This window comes from Hippocampus guttulatus, chromosome 4, assembly GCF_054856545.1.
Source record: "Hippocampus guttulatus isolate MCC_2025c chromosome 4, RoL_Hgut_1.0, whole genome shotgun sequence".
Classification (NCBI taxonomy): Eukaryota; Metazoa; Chordata; class Actinopteri; order Syngnathiformes; family Syngnathidae; genus Hippocampus; species Hippocampus guttulatus.
Window position 1 is genome coordinate 12484133 of NC_141264.1, and position 26431 is coordinate 12510563.

A 26431-nucleotide genomic window follows, 5' to 3' on the forward strand; every position below is an offset into this window, starting at 1 on the left:
AGACCTTTTTGAATCAGAGAGGTACTTTGGGATACTTCATCAATATAAAGGGCTTCTACAGTTTGCTACTCAATTTTGAAATAACATATTTGTTCAAATTAATATCAATAATGTTGTAAATAAATGTTGTTATACCTAATTAATGATATTCATTGAAGGTGCTGATTTTCATCCCAACAGCTTCACACCTGGCTATGTACAGTTCCATTGAGAGTTAACGGTCGCAGCTTGATGAAACTACCCCGCCCTCTGCACGCCCCTGCCACAGAAAACCAAATTGGACACTCGCAGTGATGTAGACTAGCATTCAAGCACATAAGATGACTAGGAAGTAGGGCTATTCAAACAGTGCTGCACCTCTAAAGCTCGGGAAGTGGAGTCGTGCCTTGCTCAAGAGCACCTTGACAGTAGCCAGGAAGCAGACTTACATCTCTCCATGGATGAGCTACTCCTGCACAAACCTGTATGCCGGAATAAAGTTCAGACCAATAAATGATATTTATGAAACCAAGGTTGTTGTAATTGTTTAAGTCTGTTTGCCAAGGTTTATTGACTCAGGGCACCAATTTTACATGAGAAAATCTCAAACAATACCGGTATTATTTAAGTATTGTTTTGTATTGTATTGTTCAATTACCAAAAAAATACTTATACAATACCAGTATTATTTAAGTATTGTTTTAAGTATTTTTTGGTAATTGAATCAGAAACTGGGGCGGCACATTGGACGACTGGTTAGCACGTCCGCCTCACAGTACAGTTGTGCAAGGTTCGATTCCAGCTTCGGCCTTCCTCACCAAAGACAGCTGGGTTAGGCTCCAGCATGTCCGTGACCCATCTGAGGATAAATGGATTAGAAAATGGATGGGTGGATAGATGAATTACAAATTGACACAAAGCTGACATACTCGTAGGGAGCCCTGATTTTATTCTGTTGTATGAATAACAACAGATGGATACACAGGTTTATTGTGTCTTCTGCACACCTAATGGAAGAGCGCTAAGTGATTATCAATGTACATTACAGGTATAGACATATTATATAATCTCTCTCTCTCTCTCTCTCTCTCTCTCTCTCTCTCTCTCTCTCTCTCTCTCTCTCTCTCTCTCTCTCTCTCTATATATATATATATATATATATATATATATATATATAACCCGGTACCTCCGCACTGTGAAGCCGACGTGCTAACCACTGGACTACCGGGCCGCCCTATATATATATATATAGGGCGGCCTATATATATATATATATATATATATATATATATATATATATATATATATATATATATATATATATATATATACACACACACACACACACACTGGAAGTCAAGATGGCGCCCAAGATGCGGATTTGGAACTGGGAGTCGCGGCTTGGAGTTTGAAGCGGATTACGTGGGACAGGAGAAGTGAACGAATCTCTTTTCGTCAATGGACGCTATAGCTTCGTGTTTGCTTTCAAAACTTAGCTTGTAGCAGACGTGTGCACATTTTCAGCATGACGTCTCTGATCCACTGGTGAAAGGACACTTTGATCCTTTCCTCTTTCATCTATAACTGCTTCAGACAACAAAGTGTATGCAGAAAAGTGGTGAAGATTGCACGACTGTCTGTGTCCTATGTGTTGTGTTGTGTTATTTTTGTTATTTTGACTTAAAAATGGCGCAGCGAGAGTGGCTGCCTTTGCAGCAGCTCCTATATTTTGTTGTTCTACTTCTTCCTTTCATAACTTTGCTGCTGTGAATTGGGAATTTCTCCATTGCGAGACTAATAAAGGTTTTCTTATCTTATCTTATCTTTTTTATCTTATATATATATACATATATATATATATATATATATATATATATATATATATATATATATATATATATATATATATATATGTATATATTCATTCATTCATTCATTTTCCGATCGCTTATCCTCACGAGGGTTGCGGGAGCCTATCTCAGCTGTCTTCGGGCAGTAGGCGGGGGACACCCTGAATTGGTTGCCAACCAATCGCAGGGCACACAGAGACGAACAACCATCCACACTCACACTCACACCTAGGGACGATTTATAATAATAATAATAATACATTTTATTTATAAGTGCCTTTCAAAACACTCAAGGACACTTTACAATCAGGAACAAGAACAATAAAACCACAGTGAGGGTGAGCAGCACCAGCCGGACGCTCCAGCGTTCACTTAAATCATAATTTAGAGTGTTCAATCAGCCTGCCATGCATGTATTTGGAATGTGGGAGGAAACCGGAGTACCCGGGGAAAACCCACCCAGGCCCGGGACATGCATGCAGAACATAATTGAATAGGTGCCCCTAATTATCTCTCGCTGCATACTGGTCTGGAATCGATTGCAATTGTGATCGTAATTTTCCAAAGTGCATGCGGTTTGTGTTTAGTACGATAGGGGGAGCCCCTATGTTGTATAATGGCCAAAGCCTTTGACGGGATGTTGTTTACGAAATCCAAATAAGATCACAGGCGTGTTGGAGGATTAGGATCGTTTTTAACATTGGTTTCGTGGTTATTACAGTATTCTTGTTGTACTTGTCTTCATGTGAAGAACGACATTAAAAACATTGAAAGAAAAAACAAATACTACACTAATCAATTATTTTTAATTAAACTCAGAAATAATTACTTGACACAAAGCAATTATCCACACTTTAATCGTTATTTCACCGTTCAAAACATTCCCTTTAAACGAAGGTCGCACAATCAAGACCAATAGGGATTTAAAAATAATATACTTTTTCTGCTCCTATAAATTTGTGTCTTCAACCACCAAAATCAAATAAAGATTTAGAAAAGTGCATTAGAACGGTATTATATTGGAATAAGCCTTAATAGGTTTGTTTATTTGTAGTAGTAACTCTAACACCAAGTGTCCCTTCTCCCCTCTCTGACGAATAATGGTATGGCCCAGCCCATCTGTTCAACTCCGCTGGGACTGATTGAAACAGATTGAAGAGCCCGGCGAATCGCTATGGCAGCCGAGCCAGTCAGCCTGAGCGAGCAAGTTTTATCGGAAGTGTTTCATTGAACTTTTGAACCTTAAACCGCTTTCAAATGTGAGAAACAAACGTGACACAATTTGTCCAGTCTGAAAATGTCCCAGGGATGTACAGTTTCTGTGGAAGAAGTCCAGTCTTGGTGGGAAGTGCCCGCCATAGCCCACTTCTGTTCGCTATTCAGGGCAGCGTTCAACCTTCCCGACTTTGAAATCGAGGTAAATAAAATCGTGTCTTTAACGGTAGTAACACCACCATTCCTTATTGTATAAATGAAATGTTGTTTGTGTCAGCTTTTCTCTATGTTCGCTCTGCTAAGGTGTTTTACGAACTACTAACCAATTGAGCTATGCTCTTTGAACTTCCACCCTTTAACGTTAGTTACTACTCCGCAACAACCTAGCTAACTGATTAGCAACGCTAAAATTTAAATTAACCTGTTAATCGATCGTCAATAAAGGTAACCCGAGAGACCGAATTGAGATCGAATGAATTAAGACTGTTAACAATGAGGTTGTAGTTGCTTGTTACTCTATGTTGAATATAGAGTACCTTGAATTGATATTCTAAAAGACCGACGCTCCTCATTGTCCATTCACTCAAGAAATCGTTCATACTTCACATAAACTCAATTGCAATATGACCATTTGGGGACGATATTGTCCTTGTGATACAAAATGAAACTTCAAAAGTTAGAAGTTTGACATAGAAGTGTGATAACGATAATATGGGGTGTATTCAATAAGTTTCCTCTGCTTTGTTGTGTATTGTTTGTCACATTAAGTTAAGTTCATGGCGTGGGTTTGGCAGTTTATTGTCTTGGAGTCGTCAGCCATCTGGCTTGGGGAGCGAGACGCAGATGCTTCTCGGGCATTGTTTGCTCCCCCCGTTTGTGAGTGAGTGAAAAGAGTTGCTTCAAAGTGTGCTTGCTAATACAGTACCGCTTTGAGCTGAAACACAATGCGTTAATTCCGAAATGTCTACAGCTTGGAAACTACAGTATACGACTAGATTTGCCACTTTATGTATTTATTGAAAGTTGTTATGCCCGTCTGTCACAAGCAGCGATTACTGCGTGATGAGTCAATGGTGACAATTGATTGCATGGCACTGACTTCAAGTAAAATTTTCCGGTTACCCTAAAATGCCTTTATTGCCCAATCATCTCACAGCTAGCAGGGTGGAAACGCCAATTTAAGCTTCTTTGAAGAAATGCTCAGTTTAACTATTCGTCATGCGTCACAGTGACTCACTAAGCACAGCGTACGTGCATACCAAACACCCGCCATTCCACATTGAGGTAATTGTAGAAACTTCATTTTATGATGTCTAAATTCACAAGTGGTCAAGGTGATACTTTTTTTATTTACATATCATGTTTTAATGTTGGACATGACTGAACTGAAGGGAGACTGTCTATATGCCTGTAGACAATCGTACATATCTTTTCAATCTCCTATTGCAGGGTGCTGTTGTACTGTATTTTACATTTTCAACTCAGCTTTTATTTCTGCAGCACTTAAACAACCACAGCTAAAACAAATTGTACATAAGACAAGAATGAAAACAGTCATACATAACAAAATATGCCTTTCTAATTAAAGTATGCACTGTCACTGACATCTAAATCTCACACTCGCAGTGTATATAACTTTACTCACGGATGCTCTTAGCTGACTTTCAAAGTACATAAGCAAACAACTGTAGTTTTCTAGCAACCAATAGTTTTTTTTTTCGTGGCGAGTAACACAGATTATTGGTCCTATTCTCTTGTCCCATTTCGTCGTCGCTGTCACGATCTCTCCCCTTAATGCATTTTAGCACTCCGTCGCAGTCTTCTACACATCTCCTCTGGCAAGCATTTGGATCCAATTTTATTGTTGAGGGATGCATCTGACATTTCCCCAAAAGACATACATTTCATTATTAAAATAGAACATGGGCCAGCATGTTTCATCCTGATTGCCATCTTTGAGTCTGTCTCTCTGTCTCTCTGTCTCTCTGTCTCTCTGTCTCTCTGTCTCTCTCTCTCTCTGTCTCTCTCTCTCTCTCTCTCTCTCTCTCTCTCTCTCTCTCTCTCTCTCTCTCTCTCTCTCTCTCTCTCACACACTCTTGCGCTGTAATTTCTGCAGTGGCTTCACAGGGGCCTCCCAGCATGCTTGGGGTCCCCAGAAAATCGTCAAAAAATGTTTTCACCCCATATCGACAATCACAACCCCTTATTTTTTTCCCAACCGAGCTGTACAGGTTTTTTGGCTATGCCCACACTGCAGAGCGTGATACTCAAGTCGCTTTTTTTTGTTGTTGCAAACTTCACACAGGAAGGCTGGGGCCCTGAAACGAAACCATGACTGTGATGACGTGCCAACCTGTTGACCACAGTGCCACCCTGAAATAAACATATGCTGAAATTAGTGAATATAGAAATATTACCGCTGACGAATATATTCGAATAAATAAAAAGTTTAAAAAAGGACAGAGTTGAGTGTAGGTAAAAAAAAGTGGTGTAAATGAGACAATGCTCCTCGATCTCCTCATTTCATCTCCTCAAGATGATGCCACGTCATTGTCACGCTTATTTAATGAACTGTCTCGGTGGCTGAATTATTACTATCACCACAAATGTCCTTTAGTCAAATATAAAACTAACACTATTACTCTTCACGATTTTGTAGCTCCACAGGCGATTGGAAATAGACCGCTGTCCGTACGGGGTGCCTATTTGGCATTTAGTGACACATCAGTCAGATGAACGAGACCTGAGTGGACCAAAGAAATGTGAAATTCTGAGTCTTCTGGACACTGTTCAAATAAACAAGGCAACTAGTCAGTTCATTCCTAATGATTTGATTATTAAGTGTAAGCAATGACCAATAATTTGATTCTTGATTAATTGTTACACCTGTAGACTAAACACTATTTTCTGTATGTTAAATTCAAAATCTGTTCAATCAAGGTTCCACTGTCAAAGGAAACAGATTTAACGCCACATCCCTGCAACAGGTGAAGCCGGTTTGGCCACTGTCACAAATGACACACTCTACAATGACTATCACTTATGTCCCCCTTTATATGCACAAGAGCGGGTGGATGATTCTAATTGTAAATTATGTTAAATGAATCAACTCAACTCTATTTATATAGAGCTCTCACAACAGTCACAGCTGCCAAAGCGCTGTGCACAAAATATACATAACCAAACAAAATCTTCACATCCATCCAAAATACACCACATACATAAATGGCGCTTTCCATAGAGGAGGTGCAAAGTTCTATTTCCCTCCTCTTGCACATGAATGAAGCATAATTGTTAGTGAGTGAGGAGAGATTGACATTGCCTTTGGCTGGTGTGAGTGTGCCGGGATTATAGATGTTGCCCTCACACTGTGCGTGATGGCACTCAAGTTTGGTACAAGCAACATTTGAAAGTAAACCAAGCCAACTGAGCCATGGTTGGCTGATGGTTTTGTAGCCAATTCCAGCATTGTCTAAGTCAACAATTTTATCCTTGCCATCTTAGGACGGCCGATTTTATTTATTTATTTATTTTATTTTTTTTGAAAGAAAAAATATTTATGAACAAACAGCTGCATTTTAGGGGCACCTAAGGAAAATGTATGCTACAGGATATATAAAAAAAATCTAAGCAGTCTACATGAACATATACTCTGTGTATATGCATGTTTGTATATGCTGTTTATGTTATTAGCTGGGCATTTGTACTGTTTGTAAGTTCTGCCTTTTAGACGTACTTACCAAATCTGACCGGTGCAGTCAGTCTGGTACCAAGCGGAGCATTTCAGTCGATCGTTTAAGCATTGGAGGCAGCATTGGCTTTCAATTCATTCACTATTCATTTCATTTCTTGCTACTGAAACAATTTTTTATGCAATGTTGGATGCATTTATCCAACCATACACACATTTTATTACTTTATATTTTGTCATCTATAGGGTTGCCTTCGTGCACCTCACTCAATGTCCACACACGTTGTCACCACTTGACCAGCTACCCATAGCACTAACAGAACCTCTCCCGGATCCTATTCTCTTTCCCCATCACTAAGCCCCAGCCCCTGGCATTACCATGACTAAACCCCAGATGGTGGGTATTTCTTTCCCTTCCCCCTGAAAGGTGGAGGATTTTCACTCTGACTGGATGCTAGCTGCTGCATCTGAAGAGGGGTTGGTTATTTATTTATTTATTTATTTGTTCATTATTCATTTTCTTTCTTATGAAGCCCAGTGTTTGTGTATAGTTTGGTCATGTTAGATTTGATGAATGAGTGTGCAATCTGCCTGTTAGTGGGTCTTTGTTTCTGTTGTCTACAAGGCCAATGGATTAGTACCAGTGGGACAATGACGTTTTTAAGTGTAACAGAAAATGCTTGGATGGATGTCTTCACTCACTTGGAGAAAGAATTCACATTTTTGATTCTGACCTGACCAAATTGGGGCCCACAAGCAAAATTTGATTTTGGAGGACCACTGAGCTCAACCCACCTCTTTCCATCCCAAATGTATCATAGGATCGTTGATCGTGATTAGCTGATCATTTGAATGTGTTGCAGTAGGGCCACATCTAAAACAGGCAGGACAGCGGCCCTCAAGGAATGAAGCTGGACATGCCTGGTCTAGACAGATTCCTATCTAATGAATAGCAGGATTGTGCCACAAAGTTTTATTTCAACAACATATCCACCTTCAAGTGAAGCTTTGGAATCCTTTTGTTTTTCCTTTAAAATTTGTATTTATTTATTTAACTTTTTGCTTGTTCCCAACTCGTATCACTTGGACGACATGTTCTGCAAGTGCAGGTCGAAGCGATTCATTCAGATCGGTCAAATGTCGAGTCTCATCATTGTTGCAATCACTGCCTCTCTCTTTCCTGATGCAATTGGTGGTAATTTGTGTTCTTGACAGGAGCACTAGCGCAAAATGGACGCAACTATGGCTGTAAATTGCTTTTGCTATGTACTCTGCCCCTATAGCATAATCGACACTTAAAAATGGCACATGTGTAATATTTTTAAAGTAGACTTTTTAATGATGCACTACATTTTGGATACATTTAGGGGGTTCAGATCTTGGAAATATTTTGTGTTGGGTGTGATTTCAACTGATTTATCATCATAATTGAGAACTTTACTGTGAATTTAGAGTTTCAAGGCCTTTGTTGGGGCTCCAAATATGGCTACAGTCAAAAAGATTACAATTTTGGACCGCCTACTTCAGGCCACTAGTTGGCCATGTGGGCACATGATTATGGGAATGAACCAGGGGTATCACGAAAGTGTTAAACTGATGAATTCACTGATATTAACATTCAATATCGTAGTCACTGATGATGTAGTGGTACACTCACCTGAGTTGTGTGCAGGCAGCGTGGGATTGGTTCCTGCTCAGTGACGATGTGGTGGTTCTTTATGTGTGCCCTGCGACTGGCTGGTGACCAGTTCAAGGTGTAGTCCGCCTTTTTCCCAAAGTCAGCTGGGATAGGCTCCAGCACTCCCCCCGACAAGCTATGTTGAAAATGACATGACACATTGACGCCTAATATCACCCAGTTATATCGACGCAACAAGAGATGAACCCTTTTCCAGCTGTTGCACAATGACATTTTTACAATAATTGACAGCTTTCACTGTGTCTGACAGTTACAGTTTGAATGCATCTTTCAAAGAGGAAAGGCAAACATGATAAAACAAGTCAATTACCCGAAGAAAAACATCCTGGTTGCTTTACTATACAGGTATATGCCCAAAAGCAGGGGTAAGCAACTCCGGTTCCTCAAGAGCCATATCCTGCCTGTTTTGGAACCTCTCTACTTCAACACCCTGATCAGCTCATCAGCAAGCTCTTTAAAAGCCTGAAACGATCATGGTCAATTGAATCAGGTGTGTTGGAGTAGGGGGAGCTCGAAAACAGGCAAGATATGGCTCTCCCAGGAACCGGAGTTCCCTACCCTTGCCCTAAAGTCTGATCTAGAAGTCTAAAGCCTAGAACCAAAGTCCTATCTAGCCTGTTTTTGGTATAACTCTACTCTTAACACACTTGATTCCCCCATGTCCATGAAACTGAGTGATGGCCCTGTTTCATAGTGGAGGAGTTGGAAAAGAAAGCTTTTATTATATCATAATGTTGATGGGGTAAGACGCTCTTTCCCATCCTCAAATAGGTGGCCCGAAATAGTAATTTTATCCCAAAGCCCGATTCGGTGCCCTCAAAGGCCCCAGTGCCTTGAAACTCTCTAAATACATTGAGTCCTCAAATATGATGAGGAATTAGTTGAAACCACACCAACACAAAACATTTCCAAGATATGGACCTCCCAAATGTCCCCAAAATCTATTGTCATTAAAAAATCCACTTTTGTACACATGTGCAGATTTTCATGGACAGTGCCAGAATACAATTACAGGTCTGTCCCCACGTTAAAACAAAAGATGAGGGTCTTCAAATATGGGCCAAAATTTGGTGTGCAAGTCCTGGATCCCAAGCGTGGCCGTGGCACTCAAGCCTTGACGGGCATAACTTGAAAACAGTTTAAGATAACAGGCTCAAAGTTTTGAATTCTTTCATTTGACAAAATAAGGTATTAATAGCATCAGGCAAATTGAAGAGGGGTCAGCGGAGACGGTGTGTCACTTGACGTGGAATAACATAGTTGTTCTGTGGCCCCAAAAGAATTACAAGCACTTCAAAATTGTCTTCATTAAAGACCCAAACTACCGTATGCCCTTTATTTTCTGTCATTTGACAGTGGCAGGAAGACCCCCCTTCACAGCAACAATTACCTATTGTCAAGGGAGTTCACTCATCCCTTGGAAACCTTTTTCGGATTATCCTACCCACTCACCCCCAGCTCAGCCTGTGTGATTGCCTGTGAATCACCAACCTCTCACACTCTTCTTATAAAGCTTGGGGAAAATGTTTCACACCCTGAGTACTCTCGAAAGATCAAGACACAGTTTGCATGTCCCTCTCTTGTATGCAATGAAGTAGTTGGGGGCTTTGTAAAAGGCTGCAACCCCTCCCCCAGTTATGACAGACAAGTGAGGTTAGCAGTACATACATCAGATGGGGGAGGCAGAGGGGCACAAACACTAGGGTTTCTCTCAGCCAGCCCCATTGTCGCAGCTCCCCATGGTTCCTTTTCTCTGTCTCTAGTCTGGGCGCGACTTCCCTTCAACGTTGCAAAGACCCTTGTGTTTGGGACTGGTTGTAAATCTGAGATAAGAGGGAAGTCATGTGATGGAAGGTCTGGAAAACTTATCAGAAGTTAAATGTAGTAAGTCTACATAGACTACTATGTGGATGTCTATGGACAAGTGATCAATTGGGTCAGTAACTTTACATTATTATGTTTGTGCCTCAACTTGAGGGACAGTGGATACATTGGTCAGAGAATGTCAGAGATGGAGCTACCAGGTAGGAGACAGAGAGGAAGGCCAAAGAGGAGATTCATGGATGCCGTGAGGGAAGACATGCAGGTACTTGGAGTCAGAGTAGAGGATGCAGAGAACAGGGAAAGATGGAAATTAATGACTCGCTGTGGCAACCTCTGAAGGGAAAAAGCCGAAAGGAGATGTTTGTGCCTCAACTTGGATGGCGAGTTCATCTCCGCACCATGACACGGCTTCTTAATTTCATTGGCAGTAGGTCAGTGGTGGGCAAACTACGGCCCGCGGGCCGAATCCGGCCCGTTGGTCTTTTTAATCCAGCCCGCCGAAGGTTGGTCCACAATTAAGGTTCGATGTGAATGATTGCATTCATTTCAATTGGACTTGTAATGACAGGCATTTCACCGCCAGGTGGCGCATTGACTTGAAGTTGCAGAACACGGGGGGGTGGGGCAATCTTTTCGACCACCTAGTACCTCTGTATCGCTCTACTTCTACTGGTCTGATCACAACCCATCTGCAGCGATGCACAGGCTAAAATAGGTCATCAACAACACTTTTGTCATTTAAAAAAAGTATATTAATACCGTACTTTCATGCTTTTGTTCTGTTGATGTTTGATATGGACTGTCAACAAATGCAGTTTTTTTTAATGTACCATAGCTCGTGCTGACCTGGCCCTTCTGTCAAATTTTAAGTCAATGCGGCCCCCGAGCCAAAAAGTTTGCCCACCCCTGCAGTAGGTGATCACAACAGTGCATTCAATTTCCCATCTTCTCCTGATGGATGCATAACTGAATAAGCCTTCTTCTGTGCAGACTAGTTTTTCCTGTACACAAAACATATGCAGTCTTGCCTTTATTTACAACAGCGTTTGCACCAGGGCTCAGTCATAACGAATTGACTAACAAACTGGTCAGGCCCTGACAATCACTCCTCGTCATTCCACGACAGTGCACGACTACCGATGCCACTTGAAATTTAACCATGATAGAAAAGTGACAATGCCGACTTGAATCAGCCTTGAAACAGACCACCCCATCCACACGGAAATGGAGCCAATCTTTTTGTTGTTCGTTTCTGAAAAAATTCCCGTAACTAGGGGTTCACAGTATTAACGAATATTCAATTTAAAGTATGACTTTGCCCAAAGTTAGGGATTTGGACCCTTCTGTCAAGTTGCGGTAATGCTTGTTGGTTACATTGTTGTCTCCCCGTCCATGCACTCTACTCAGTGTAACAGATAAACCCAAATTGTACGCCCAGATGACCTTGCTGTGTACAGGTGCTTCTTGCACACTATTTGTTGAAGCACCGCTACATACGAGCTGCGGCTGGATAGTTAATGTGGCTAAACATAATGCGTAGGCAAAAGCTCGTTTTGAATTCGATATATACTTACCATAAGTCCCTAATCATTGCCTCCACGGTAGCAAAAAAGCTACACCCCTGTAAATAGCGTTAGCATGAAAATGAAGGGAAAATGCTTAGAAAGATGGGAAGCCACACTTATTGCTAAACTCTCAAAATGCGGTCGCAATTCACCAAAATAAGTGTTTGTGTGACAGTGTGCGTGTCATGGCTGGAAAACACATTACAGTGGAAAGTAAATAACTTTGAAAAGCAAAATATCAGGCAACTCAGTAACTGGGAGAAAGTAATGCAGAATAACAGAGAGGTACTTAAGACCAGAAATGACAGCAGATGTCACCACCTAAGCTGAAAGGAGGCAGTGGCTAGCAGCGTGAGCAGCAAGTCCCCTCCTGCTGAGTGTGTTCGGATTACTTTTCAAAAGCAGTTCAATGACTCTGCACATTCTGACACTGACAGCGGTCATTATTACTGGGGACTTCTTTCACAAACAGGGCTTACTCAAATGTGTCGTTGAAGCCAGCAAAATCACTATTGATAACATCAATGGGGAGATATATGTTTAAAATGTTAAAATAAAATGTTACATAAGTTTTAGAATATGCTGAAAATATCTCTGTTCCAATTTCCTCCTAATCTTTTGGGATTTTATTTATTTTCAATGATTTCACAACCTTCTCCATTAAAATGATTAAATAAATAATGGTTTGTGCCCAAGAAGAGTGATACGTTTACAAGTATTTTTGTATTTATAGATACCAGTAGTTTCATTTTATGAGTGCAACTCTTCATTGTATAGATTTTGCCTCCATTTTAAAATGCACTAAACATTTTCAACAACATTTTTTAAAGCCACTCTATCGCATTCAATTTAAGTTGCACCAGCATTTATAAATGTATCAGGACTGCTGATACAAGCAGCAGAGTTTAATAAAAGTTGAATGTGCCATCATCTTAATTGTTTTTAATTTGTACATATCAAAGGAGGGCAGCATAGTGCAGAGGTTGTGGTTTTAATTCTGGCTCCGGCCTTCCTCTGTGGAGTTTGCATGTTCTCCACGTGCCTGAGTGGGTTTCTTCTGGGCACTCCGGTTTCCTCTCACATTCCAAAAATATGCATGTTAATGGTACACTCTATACATTGTCCGTAGGTGTGCGCGTGAATGGTTGTTCGTCTATGTGTGCCCTGCGATTAGCTGGCAACTGGTTCAGGGTGTCCCCCGCTTACTGCCCGAAGACAGCTGGGATAGGCTTCAGCACGCCCGTGACCCTTGTGAGGATAAGCGGATAAAAAAAATAGAAGGATGGATATTTTAAAGGAACAGTATAAAAAATGTGTTGATTTTAAACTGAAATAAACACGTAAGGAAGATGCCTATTTGTTTTACAAAAGGAAATGCAAGGAGCAATTTGAGTTTCACTCTAGGATCCGGTTTGAAAAAATTGTTTTCGGGCTTAAAACACCAGCCCCGTGTGGACCAAAACAGCAAAATGATAAAGATACAGACACAATGAAACACATTTGCGGAAGTCAGCAGCATTGCTGGTGTGACGTTTGCAACAAGTTTGCTGGAACAAGTTAGAAGAAATGAGTGCCAGGTCTTAAACTTCACATTACCACTATGACTTTTCAGTAATGCCTTTCACACGGGTGCTGTCCTGTCTTTGATATGGTTCTGGTACCACATGCGAAGGCAGGAAATTGTCAATTCCATGTCATCTGTTTTGAAAAAAAACCCCACCTTTGACAGATAGTGTAAAAGTGGCTATTGACACACCCCAATATTAACTCATATTATTCTCTGACTTTTTCATGAGCAAATCGTGTTACACATTGCGGGTCTTACCATGCTCACCCCAGAGGTGTAGAAGTGGCTTTGCCAGATATATTTTAAAGTGGGAGTGACCACTCAGGCAATCAAACCACGCTTTAAGGCTTGAGTCATTGTCTCTCAGCAGCTACACAATAGGGATGCTTCACCTCTGTATGAAGGAATGTTATATCCTGAGGACGTGAGGGAGAAACACTTTCCTGTGGTTTTATGGATGTGCATGCATGTCTGTCATGCACTTTCATGTGGGGGTGGAGGTTTTGTCAGGTGATGATTCTAGCAGGAACCATGGGAAGTGAATGGGATGTGGTGGAGAGAAAGAAAGCAATCAAAGCACAGTAATAGATGACCCTTACAACAAACAGACCCCCCCCCCCCCCCACTCACAATATCCCCTTCACGCACCAACTATTACTGATAGGAACTCCAGTTGAGCTGTCAACGGCAGTGACATGGAAACTGTCTGCTGTTAAGGTAACCAGAGAGGCCAACTCCCCCAATACTACTCGGATTTGTGGATGTGCTGCACCTTTGAGGATGCTAATACAAATGCTCTTTCAGGGCCGATTGAATGTTCTCTTTTTTTTTCTGTCTCTCCACATACGGTGTGAGACATGATCAGGTCATAGCTTCATTTTACTTTCACACACTAAGTACACAACAGCGGTATCTTTATTTTATTTTTTGAAGTTTAGGTGAGGGATGGTGCTTGGGTACACCATGATGTGGGATCCTTTATGTTAACATAACCAGTCTTGAAGAATACTAAATTACTTTTGACATAGGAGTATATTTGCTGCACTTCATCCCCTTCCTGTGTAGAGTTTGCATGTGCTTCCCGTGCCTGCGTGGGTTTTCTCTGGGTACTCCGGTTACCTTCCACATTCCAAAAACATGCATAGCAGGTTACTGGAACACTCTCAATTGTTCCTCGGTGTGATTGTGAGCTGAAATGGTTGTTTTTCTCTATATGCCCTGCGATTGGTTGGCAATCAGTTCAGGTGTACCCCTGCTACTGCCCGAAGACAGCTGGGATAGGCTGTAGAACGGCCCGGCTAATATGGTCATATTCTACCCCCACCCCCCCAAAAAGGCGCAACCAACTGAAAAACTGGTAGCCACAATGCAAAACTTTATGTGGCGCCCTGCTATTGTGCTCTGAATTTGGATGAAAGATAAACATTTTGATTTTTATGCTACATTTACAACGAATGCGAAATGTTGCTTTGTTCTTGAAGTAACTATGGGGGCGTTGCTTTGAGCGACTCTCCAACGAAGAGAAAGTGTACCCCCTTGTCCTCTGACAGAAAAAAACAAAAGCTTGAACCTCACTGGTCAATCAGGTGGCCGGTGGTTGTGGTAAAACGTTGGCTAATGCTAAGAAGGGCTGCCACAAAGGATTATTTTGCCATTTGACAAATTACCATTAGTCCTGATTACTCAATTAATCAGATCATATGCACCAGCAAGTAACGGCTCTTCTTATAACTAGCATTGTAGTCGTATAAGTGAGTTGTGTGTACAAGCAGATGAACAAACAGCAAGCAGGTTTCTTAGGTGATTGCCAGGTAATAAACCCCATTATTTTGTGGAAACAGCGTGACTTGTTTTATTTATTTTCCCTACCAAATAACTTGTGCATTCGGTAGGCATGGTAAATGAACAACTATGAATCCAGTGTCTGTCTTAATTGTTATGTGTGCTCATTGGACTCGAAGTCTGATCGTATAGCAAGACATTTTTGTGAAGTAGCTCTGAGAGGACTCTCAGATGCTGGACTGCTGAGCACTGAGGAGAAACGAATGGAATGGAAATGCCAAATAAAATTGGAATTTTTTGTTTTGTTTTGTTTTCTCCAAACCAATGAAACTATAGAGGAGTCAGCAGTGGAGTTAAGTGAGTTGAGTGAAAGAATACTTTCAGGCTGACTTGTTCTTTAGAAACAACCATACAAAAGAGGCTAAATGGCAACACACCTTTTGGCATTAGTCTTGTCACAACTTTCAGTGTTTGTCCCACTGTGGATATGAATAGCCTGGTTTTGCTTGTAGTCATGAATGTGACGGCTTAACTCATGATTCATATGCTGTATAGATAAACTACTGACCCCACGATATTATCTTTGAGTCTTATTGATCATTAATGTGAAGGGTCATTCCAGGTCAAGTCACACTTCCTCCCCAGTGACGCCTCTTAAATTTCCCTGACGTTTACATTATTGGTGCATCAACTGAAAGAATTTGACAGTTGAGCCTGGAAACTCAAAGAGTTTTAGTTATGGCCCGTCAAAGTTCGAGTGGCACGGCCACTTTTGGGATGCAGAAATAGCACACAAAATTTTGGACCATATTTGGAGGCCCTGTAAGACCTGAAAATTGAAATAGCTTTATATTCTGGCCCTGTGTATCAAAATCTGCACTTAAAAGTAACGTGTACTTTTTTTTTGAGAGAGATATTAACCGTTAAAGTACATTTTATTTATTTATTACTTTTTTTTTTTTTAACATTGTGGGGGGGTCCATACCTTGAAAATGTTTTGTGTTCGTATGGTTTAATTGACTGTGGTTTACTGATATTAAGTGTTTTAAGACACTCAGGGCTTTGGTAACAGGAGGGCTCTAAATATGGCTCAAGTACAGAATTACCATTTGGAATAAAATACTTCTAAGTTTGGTTCGACTCTCACGATGACTGCCCCCCGAAGATAGGAGGGGTGTGATTGCCATCAGATATCTTGGGAAAAGTGGTGATTTTTCAGAACAGCGTGTCTATTTTTGGTGCAGTCCAATCAAGTGACGGCCACCCACCCCCATCCCCCAAACCTTACTCACCAGTTGCCAATAAACTTTCTGAGTGTCCCATGCGCTGTATGTGGTCCAAATATGTGTTTGCGAGCAACATACAGTGGATTGCTAATTTTATGTCTTTGCTGTGTGTCAAGGAATTGGAGAAAGCGCTTTCAGAGCAGGACCTGAACTTCCTTGGGGACCTTATTGCTTGTCTGCTGCAGGGATGTTACCAGCGCACTGACATTACGTAAGTGAAGACCTGATAGAAATGATATTTATCTGTAAAGGGATTTTTGAGCTAGCCTTCTCATTCTTCTATTTTGTATTATTAAGGTAAGGTTTTGGCTTTAGTTTTAAACCAGTGGTTCTTAACCTTGTTAGAGTTACCGAACCCAACCAGTTCATATTCGCATTCACCGAACCCTTCATTTGTGAAAAACTAAAATAAGACTTTTTACAAATTCAAGGCATAAAAAAATGCAAGTATTAAACACAGAAAAAAAGTAAATAAAATTTTCAAGACATAAGTATACGTTTTGGTTTTTTTTGTGTTTTTTTTACAACATATCACGACAGTCACACGTTGACTACTGAGCGAACTAAATCAAAAATGTAAACAAAATAACCATACACCATAAAACAAGGAGACATCGAACCCCCCGCTCGCCGCCAAAGGCGGCGAGAGAGTTGGGTTCCCGGCTGGGTGTTAGGTTCCGAGGTCGGCCAGGTCGCGATGGCACCAGCGGGGATAGGTCCCCGACGCCGACGCCGACCGCGGCCCGGCCTGGACTAGAGTTGCGTAGACTAGGCAGACTGTGCGTCGACGAGCGTGCGGACAGCGCGGGTCGGCGGGGTGGGCGGTCGGGGAACGCCAACGGGCGCCTGACTGGGGGTGGGGGAGACGGGCGGGACTGGGAGCGGCCGGACGCGCACCGACCGACCCCGTCCCCTACCCCCGCAACGCCCCTGCCGCCGTCCCGCCGCTCTGCGGCCAGCGCCGCCGCCACCTATTTAGTTTTCTCCCCGCTCCGGACTCGGGGGCCGGCGCGCGCTGCCGCCTCCGCCGCCCTCGGTTTTTACTCGGCCCGTGGTGTTCGTCAATATTTCGCTGAATTGTTTCGATATATCAATGGATGCTATTTTCTTAACATGACGGTGCGAGCATGCGACTGTAACACAGAAAACACGGTTTAAACTGTCGTCGGAGATCACGGCCACCGCCATGATTCAATGAGACGACAGGGCAAACGACGCACGTGCTCAACGTGAATATCGCGAGAGTTTACACCAATGTAAACCCTCTACACAAAAATGTCGAGGGTTGTTTGAAAAAAAAAAAATGCCGACCGTAAAGTTTTTTTTTTCGACGTAGAAATTCTCGGTCGGTCGGGTTACCGGAAACACACTACTTTTATTTCTCCGCCTAATGTGATCATCTGCAGCCAGTGATGGCGAAGTGGGTATGTCATAACTAATTGACATGTTGAGTCAGGTATGTCTTAACCTCCATGGCAGAGGCTCCGTTGAACCTCTGAGACCGATTCACCGAATCCCTAGGGTTTGATCGAACCCAGGTTAAAGAACCACTGTTTTAAACGCAAACGTGGTCTTCGGTATCCAGTTATATATTTGTTGAGAGGAAGCCAAAAACAAAACCAGTTTTTTAATTACATAATTACATCATAACCTTACTGGAATGATAGAAATAGCATACTGTATATATTTTTAAATATGGAAGGTGATTGGCTCCAACACATTTAGTTTTACTCCTGAGATGAAGGTTCTCCATCTTATACTGTCTGCTCAAGATTGGCAAGCGGCATAGTGGTCCCAGCAGACTGATAAACAGAGGCAAGAATGAGCCAGTTCTCCACCCAGGCAACCAACATCAGTAGGACAACCTGCTTTATTGGACTGGACAGGCGCTGGCATACTGGGGGTGGCTGCTCACCACTGGCCTTTCACAGAGCTGCCCTTTTCATCTGCACGTGTTAAATGCTCGGCCGGAGAGGGGGAAGGTGGGAGGAAGGCTTTTGCCGAGAACAAGAGACAGAAAGGAAGAGCGAGATGGAGTTAGTGAGGAGGGGACCCTACAGCTGTGTGAGAAGTGCACGCTGCTCTTTCAAGATAAGCCTTTTTTTTTCTGGTCCTCTTTCTCTATGTTGCCTAGATGCTCAAAACCCCCCTTGTTCTCTTCTTCTGAGTTGGAACTAAAAGGTAACGATTAATCAGCTATGCCTAACCCGTACCATTTACTGGTCCGATTTGGAGAAAGAGTAGCTACTCGCGGCGAAAATACTTTTCCATCAACTTAACAGTTTTCCCAAAATAGGCTTTTTTTTGTGTGTGAAGTGATCTGTCAAGGGGGATTTTTGATGCGTTCAGATGTGAAAATAGCAAAATTTTTAGTTTTTTAGAAAATTCCCCCAACATGGTGGTGCTTAGTCACATTGATAATTTTACCAACCACAAACAAAGCAAACATATGCACAGCTCTCTCTGTCTTTCTTTCTTTTCTTATTTATTTATTTATTTATTGGGGTAGCTGCAAATGGGGAGCGGGTGGGTAGGACACTTCATTAGGGGAAAAGCAAGGAGATGGATGTGACGTGTGTTATTTCATGCATTTAAAATATTTTGTGCTTTGTTCGTGCAAGAGGAAAACATATTACAGACGTACAAAAACCAAATGTATCACTCAGAGAATTTAAGGAAACCCACACTTTTAAATATACAGGTGTATAGGTACGTCGTGCCGTTGAATTACTGGCATGAAATTTCAGTGATGTATGACTTTTGGGATCTTGGCAATTCCTCTGAGTTTCAAGAAATATACTCAACCTGTCCACTACGTCAGTACTCACCCAGAAAAGACGGCTTTCCCCATCTTCGGCTGCATCGCGCAGATGTTCACAGCTACAATCGATTCTTTTATTTTACCTGCTGCTCAAGGTACTCCTTCTTCGATTAGCTGACAGGTATAAGTTAAAAATGCCCACAAATAAGCTCATATGGGCCGAAAGTCCAAGGTGTGAAACGATCTCTCAAAATTACCATCATGTCTCTAATGGCACAAGTTGAGCTTTATTCGTGGAAAAAGCAGTGTGGGCTGTAGAATAGGTCATTTGCATTAGCCAGGATTTTTTTCCAGTGCTCATTCCATGACATATTTCTTTATTTTCACACCTAAGGACAATTTAGTATTCCATTAACATGCTATGCGTGTTTTTGGAACGTGGGAGGAAACCGGAGTACCCGGAGAAAACCCAAGCCGGCACAGGGAGGACATGCAAATTCCACACAGGAAGGACAGAGTGCTAACCAGTTGACCACTGTGCCGCCCCGCAGAGAAAACAAAAGTAGCCTATTAAAATGACTAAAAGTATGTAAATTGACATTTTAAGACATTTGCAACCAAAAGATTTAAAAACATTTTAATAGTTGAGGAAAGAAATAAAAAGTAGTTTTCTGAAATTATGAAAGGGCTGTAAAGTGAAATAGATTTTTAAAAGGCTGAAAAGACTTTAGCTTAATCAAATGAATGGGAACAGTCTTTTGAGTCTTTGTATGTCACAATATGCTGGAAGGCTTTGGAAAAGCATTTCCCACAGCCGCTTTATTCTTGTGCACCATTAGATTGTTTTTATCTTAGTGTTGTACAATTGTTGTGCAGAAGACCCTACTGGTGACTCAGACCCGATGTTACACAACATTAGAAGCGAGCATTTCCTGAGAAAAAGAACAACAAATTGCATATTCACCATTCAGCACTTTAGTCCCCAGGTAGTCACCAGCTATCTGGATGACATCATCAGCTACAGGTGGGAGCTAGAAGAGGGGAAGCCCAACCCACTTCGGGAGGAGCCCTTTGAAAACTTGCCCCCTCGCACTCAGGTGGAACTGCTGCACCGTCTCTGCGATTATCGTCTGGATGCTGCTGATGTCTTTGACCTATTGAAGGTACACTACAACATTTTTCAGGGTACCGTTGTAAAGTCCAACATTTGAGTTTCAGCCTTGTTAATGCAATATGTTGTTGTAGGGTCTTAAAAGTGCCACCTTGTCCTTTGTATCAAACCAGCTGACAAGAAATAAAGTCAATTTAAGTTAGATTGAGTGGAATATAAGGTAATTTTAGGTAATTAGTATGAAGAAAATGTAGCATATTAAAAATATGAAACAAAATTTCCTAAACGTGCACATTCCCTGGTGTTTGGATCAACTCAATCAGAATATATAACCCCAACTCCGATGAAGTTCCGTAAAATGTAAATACAAATAGAATACAATTATCTTCAAAGACCTGCGGACACTACCGGTATTTGTTGAGGCTTTGAACGTGGAATTCTTTCACATTTTTGCTTGATGAATACCTTCAGTTGTTCAACAGTCCACGTTAGTGTTGTACCAAGTAACGGTAACGAACCGTGATATTCAGCCGGCAAAAATGAAGTGGTACAATAATTTCCGAGCCAAGGAACTTGGATAGAAACAAAAATACTGCGAAAGCCCTCCAACCTTGTATCAAGAGGGGCGGGAGCACAGCATGTCAGGTCTCCCAAGACGCACAAATACAGAAGGCAAAGGTGGCGGGGTCACTATGGGACTGTTAGGCCACCACATAGCTACTACCTACGCTTCCCCAAACGGGCCAGCACACATTTTTTCCACTCAAAATAATTCTGTTGCACCACAGTTCCAAAGCAAGATCTGATTTTCATTAGTTGATTCATATTAATTTGTCTATATCATTGTGTCAGATTCATGTTATTACAGGAACGCCAGTGAGTAATGCTTTCATTACCAAGAGATTTATTTACCTCTACTTTTGTCCATGCATGTAAATGCAGATATCGACATCCAAGGTCAAATCATTACATGTTAATTTACCCCTTTCGACAAGTTCCTCCTTGAAACTTGTAGCATTATTTCTACTTGAGAAGAATGTGATATCGTCTGACATTTTTGAGGTGGCAGTGGTCAGCATGTGGGAAAAGTTCCTTATCAGCATGCTGTCTCACACCTGCATTATAATCCACCACTGTAAAAAGCTGAACGGACTGAATGACATCTCGAATTGAGTGAAGTGATGGTGTCCTTTGCTGCCATCAGGGACTGGATGCAGACAGTCTGAGGGTAGAACCCCTTGGGCAAGATGGAAATGGGGCTCTCTACTGGTATTTTTATGGCACTCGTATGTACAAAGAGGAGGTACTCATGAGAGAAATGGAGAAAATCAGGTAAACACATCTCCTTATTCTCCTGATTCCTTATCGAAAATACATAATTTGTTCAGAAACATCCCGATGTTATATTACATATTTGGTAATTGGTCATATTAGGAGTTAGGCTTTTTAAGGATTACATTCAGTTGATGTACGTCTCTTACAGTGAAGATTGTGAGTTAACATTGCCAGAGAAAAAGAAAAGAGGAAGACCACCGAAGAAAAAAAGAGTTGAAGACCCTGACCTAAGGTGAATTTTTTGTTATTGTTGTTGTCCTTGTTAATATGTATCTGTATGTGAACAAACCCAATTCCAATGAAGTTGGGCCGTTGTGTTAAACATACAGTAGATAAAAACGGAATACAATGATTTGCAAATCATGTTCAACCTATATTTAATTGAATACATTACAAAGACAATATATTTAATGTTCAAATGGATACACTTCATTGTTTTTAACAAATAATCAATACTTTTGTAATTGATGGCATATACCCCAAAAAAACTAGGACAGGTGGAAAAAAGACAAAGTTGAGGAATTTCATCGAACACTTGTTTGGAACATCCCACATGTGGGAACAGTTGGATGCCATGATTGGTTATAAAAGGAGCGTTCCTAAATTGCTCAATGATTGATTTGTACAATTACTGTTTTGATTTACTTTACTATTTCAGCACTTGCGCTTTCATATTTGTATGTCCTTGTAGTGAGGCAGAAAGTGAAGAGAATACAGAAAATGGAATGGCTGATATACCTCCTGCTAAAGGTATATATACGTACAGTACATTAACAGCTAGGTACTTGTTGCTTTTTTTTGGTACCTGTTTAACCAACACCTACGTGTGGCTCAAATGCCTTTGTGCTTTTGGCTTTTAGTAGGTCGTAAGCGAGGCACCTGGTCCCTTGTGTGCGAGACAGAAGAACAGTGGGTTAACTTGGCAGAAAGCATAAAGGATAAGCTCTCACCCCAAGACCGCCACCTCTACCGGGTCATCAGCCAGAATTTTCTGCCTGAGATACGCAACATGATTGAACACAAGGTCAGATACCAAAAGAATCAATACCATTAGTTCACAGTACAGGGTTTCACAAGGTCTGGAGCATTGAAATGACAATTGAATCATATCTGAATTTATGTACATCTGTGAAATGGTGAATTTTCAAGACAACTACTTGAACAAGACAGCTTTTATTTTTTATTTTATTTTATTTTTTTTGGCAGGGGTGGGATTCGTAGACTACACAGATCTGACTGGCTGCATCGGGTCTGCAGATAATTTTATTTTTGGTCATGATCTTTTGTCGCGTAATAATTTGTAGATCAATCAATCAAGTCATTGATTGGATTGGCAAAATAAGACATTACAGCAAACAGAATCTTCTTTATTCCCAGGAAGCTCTGTGCAGCCATCAATATTAATCCAAGGTATCTCTGCCTATCCACTCAGATTTTTTTTTCTTTCATTTTCCAGTATTTTTGAATATTTATTTGTTTTGAGGAGAATTCTTAGGGTTTAATTATTTTTCTCAATGTAGTAATATGCAAATTTTGGTTTTGGTTATACATCCATCCATCCATCCATCATCTACCGCTTATCCGGGGCCGGGTCGCGGGGGCAACAGCTTTAGCAGGGAAGCCCAGACTTCCCTCTCCCTAGCTACTTCTTCCAGCTCTCCCCGGGGGATCCCGAGACGTTCCCAGGCCAGCTGGGTGACATAGTCTCTCCAGCGTGTCCTGGGTCTTCCTCGGGGTCTCCTCCCGGTGGGACATGCCCGGAACACCTCACCAGGGAGGCGCTCAGGGGGCAACCGAATCAGATGCCCAAGCCACCTCATCTGGCTCCTCTCGATGTGGAGGAGAAGCGGCTCGACTCTGAGCCCCTCCCGAATGACCGAGCTTCTCACCTTATCTCTAAGGGAGAGCCCGGACACCCTGCGGAGAAAACTCATTTCGGCCGCTTGTAACCGGGATCTCGTTCTTTCGGTCACGACCCATAGCTCGTGACCATAGATGAGGGTTGGAACGTAGATCGACCGGTAAATTGAGAGCTTCGCCCTTTGGCTCAGCTCCTTCTTCACCACGACAGACCGATACAACGTCCGCATCACAGCAGACGCTGCACCGATCCGCCTGTCGATCTCCCGCTCCCTCCTGCCCCCACTCGTGAACAAGACCCCAAGATACTTGAACTCCTCCACTTGGGGCAAGATCTCCTCCCCGACCCGGAGGGGACACTCCACCCTTTTCCGACTGAGGACCATGGTTTCAGATTTGGAGGTGCTGATCTTCATCCCAACCGCTTCACACTCGGCTGCGAAACGCTCCAGTGAGAGTTGGAGAGCCCTGTTTGAAGGAGCCAACAGCACCACATCATCTGCAAAAAGCAGGGATGCAATACTGAGGCCCCCAAAACGGATCCCCTCAACGCTTCGGCTGCGCCTAGAAATTCTGTCCATAAAGGTTATGAACAGAATCGGCGACAAAGGGCAGCCTTGGCGGAGTCCTACCCCCACTCGAAACGATTCCGACTTACTGCTGGCAATGCGAACCAAACTCTGACATCGGTGGTATAGTGACCGAACAGCCCGTATCAGGGGGTTCGGTACCCCATACCCACGAAGCACCCCCCACAGAACTCCCCGAGGGACACGGTCAAACGCCTTCTCCAAGTCCACAAAACACATGTAGACTGGTTGGGCGAATTCCCACATACCCTCGAGGACCCTGCTAAGGGTGTAGAGCTGGTCCACTGTTCCACGGCCGGGACGAAAACCACACTGCTCCTCCTCAATCTGAGGCTCGACTTCCTGACGGACCCTCCTCTCCAGCACCCCTGAATGGACCTTACCAGGGAGGCTGAGGAGTGTGATCCCTCTGTAGTTGGAACACACCCTCCGGTCCCCCTTTTTAAAAAGAGGGACTACCACCCCGGTCTGCCAATCCAGAGGCACTCTCCCTGTTGACCACACGATGTTGCAGAGGCGTGTCAACCAGGACAGCCCCACAACATCCAGAGCCTTGAGGAACTCCGGGCGGATCTCATCACCGAGGAGCTTTTTAACCACATCGGTGACTTCAACCACAGAGATAGGAGAGCCCACCTCAGAGTCCCCAGGCTCCGCTTCCTCCAAGGAAGGCGTGTTGGTGGAGTTGAGGAGGTCTTCGAAGTACTCTGCCCACCGATTCACAACGTCCCGAGTCGAAGTCAGCAGCGCCCCATCCCCACTGTACACAGTGTTAGTGGTGCACTGCTTCCCCCTCCTGAGACGTCGGATGGTGGACCAGAATTTCCTCGAAGCCGTCCGGAAGTCGGCTTCCATGGCCTCACCGAACTCTTCCCACGCTCTGGTTTTTGCCTCGGCGACCACCGAAGCTGCCTTCCGCTTGGCCAGTCGATACCCGTCAGCTGCCTCTGGGGTCCCACAGGCCATAAAGGCTCGATAGGACTCCTTCTTCAGCTTGACGGCATCCCTTACTGCTGGTGTCCACCAGCGAGTACGGGGGTTGCCGCCACGACAGGCACCAACCACCTTACGGCCACAACTCAGATTGGCCGCCTCAACAATAGAGGCACGGAACATGGTCCACTCGGGCTCAATGTCCCCCGCCTCCCCCGGAACATGGGAAATGCTCTGTCGGAGGTGGGAGTTGAAACTCCTTCTGACAGGGGATTCCGCCAGACGCTCCCAACAAACCCTCACAATACGTTTGGGTCTGCCAGGACGGACCGGCATCTTCCCCCACCATCGGAGCCTACTCACCACCAGGTGGTGATCAGTTGACAGCTCCGCCCCTCTCTTCACCCGAGTGTCCAGAACATGCGGCCGCAAATCCGATGATACAACTACAAAGTCGATCATCGAACTGCGGCCTAGGGTGTCCTGGTGCCAAGTGCACATATGGACACCCTTATGCTTGAACAAGGTGTTCGTTATGGACAATCCGTGGCGAGCACAGAAGTCCAATAACAAAACACCACTCGAGTTCTGATCGGGGGGGCCGTTCCTCCCAATCACGCCCCTCCAGGTCTCACTGTCATTGCCCACGTGAGCATTGAAGTCCCCCAGCAGAACAAGGGAGTCCCCAGCAGGAGTACTCTCCAGCACACCCTCCAAGGACTCCAAAAAGGGTGGGAATGCTGAGCTGCTGTTTGGTGCATATGCACAAACAACATTCAGGACCCGTCCACCCACCCGAAGGCGGAGGGAGGCAACCCTCTCGTCTACCGGTGTGAACCCCAATGTACAGGCACTGAGCCGGGGGGCAATGAGTATGCCCACACCTGCTCTGCGCCTCTCACCTTGAGCAACTCCAGAGTGGAAGAGAGTCCAACCCCTCTCGAGAGAACTGGTACCAGAACCCAGGCTGTGTGTGGAGGCAAGTCCGACTATATCCAGTCGGAAATTCTCTGCCTCACACACCAGCTCGGGCTCCTTCCCTGCCAGAGAGGTGACATTCCATGTCCCAAGAGCTAGCTTCTGCAGCCGAGGATCGGACCGCCAGGGTCCCCGCCTTTGGCTGCCGCCCAGCTCACATTGCACCCGACCCCTTTGGCCCCTCTCATGGGTGGTGAGCCCATGGGAAGGGGGACCCACGTTGCCTCTTCGGGCTGTGCCCGGCCGGGCCCCATGGGTGTAGGCCCGGCCACCAGGCGCTTGCCAACGAGCCCCACCTCCAGGCCTGGCTCCAGAGGGGGGCCCCGGTGACCCGCGTCCGGGCAAGGGAAACCTTGGTCCATATATTTTTGTCATCATAAGGGGTCTTTGAGCCGTGCTTTGTCT

General features: G+C 43.3%; 1 protein-coding gene across 1 annotated transcript in view; it reads left to right on the forward strand.

Moving 5' to 3' along the window:
- The first annotated feature begins 3006 nt into the window (after positions 1-3006).
- The window catches only part of cecr2 (CECR2 histone acetyl-lysine reader), a 42802-nt gene continuing 19377 nt past the window's right edge, over positions 3007-26431 (forward strand). The window contains exons 1-7 of the mRNA XM_086109326.1: positions 3007-3246; positions 16575-16669; positions 20199-20382; positions 21535-21662; positions 21814-21897; positions 22357-22415; positions 22526-22689. Of these exons, the coding sequence (XP_085965452.1) occupies positions 3127-3246; positions 16575-16669; positions 20199-20382; positions 21535-21662; positions 21814-21897; positions 22357-22415; positions 22526-22689 (834 nt within the window). The 5' untranslated portion in view covers positions 3007-3126. The remainder of the gene's footprint in view (positions 3247-16574; positions 16670-20198; positions 20383-21534; positions 21663-21813; positions 21898-22356; positions 22416-22525; positions 22690-26431) is intronic.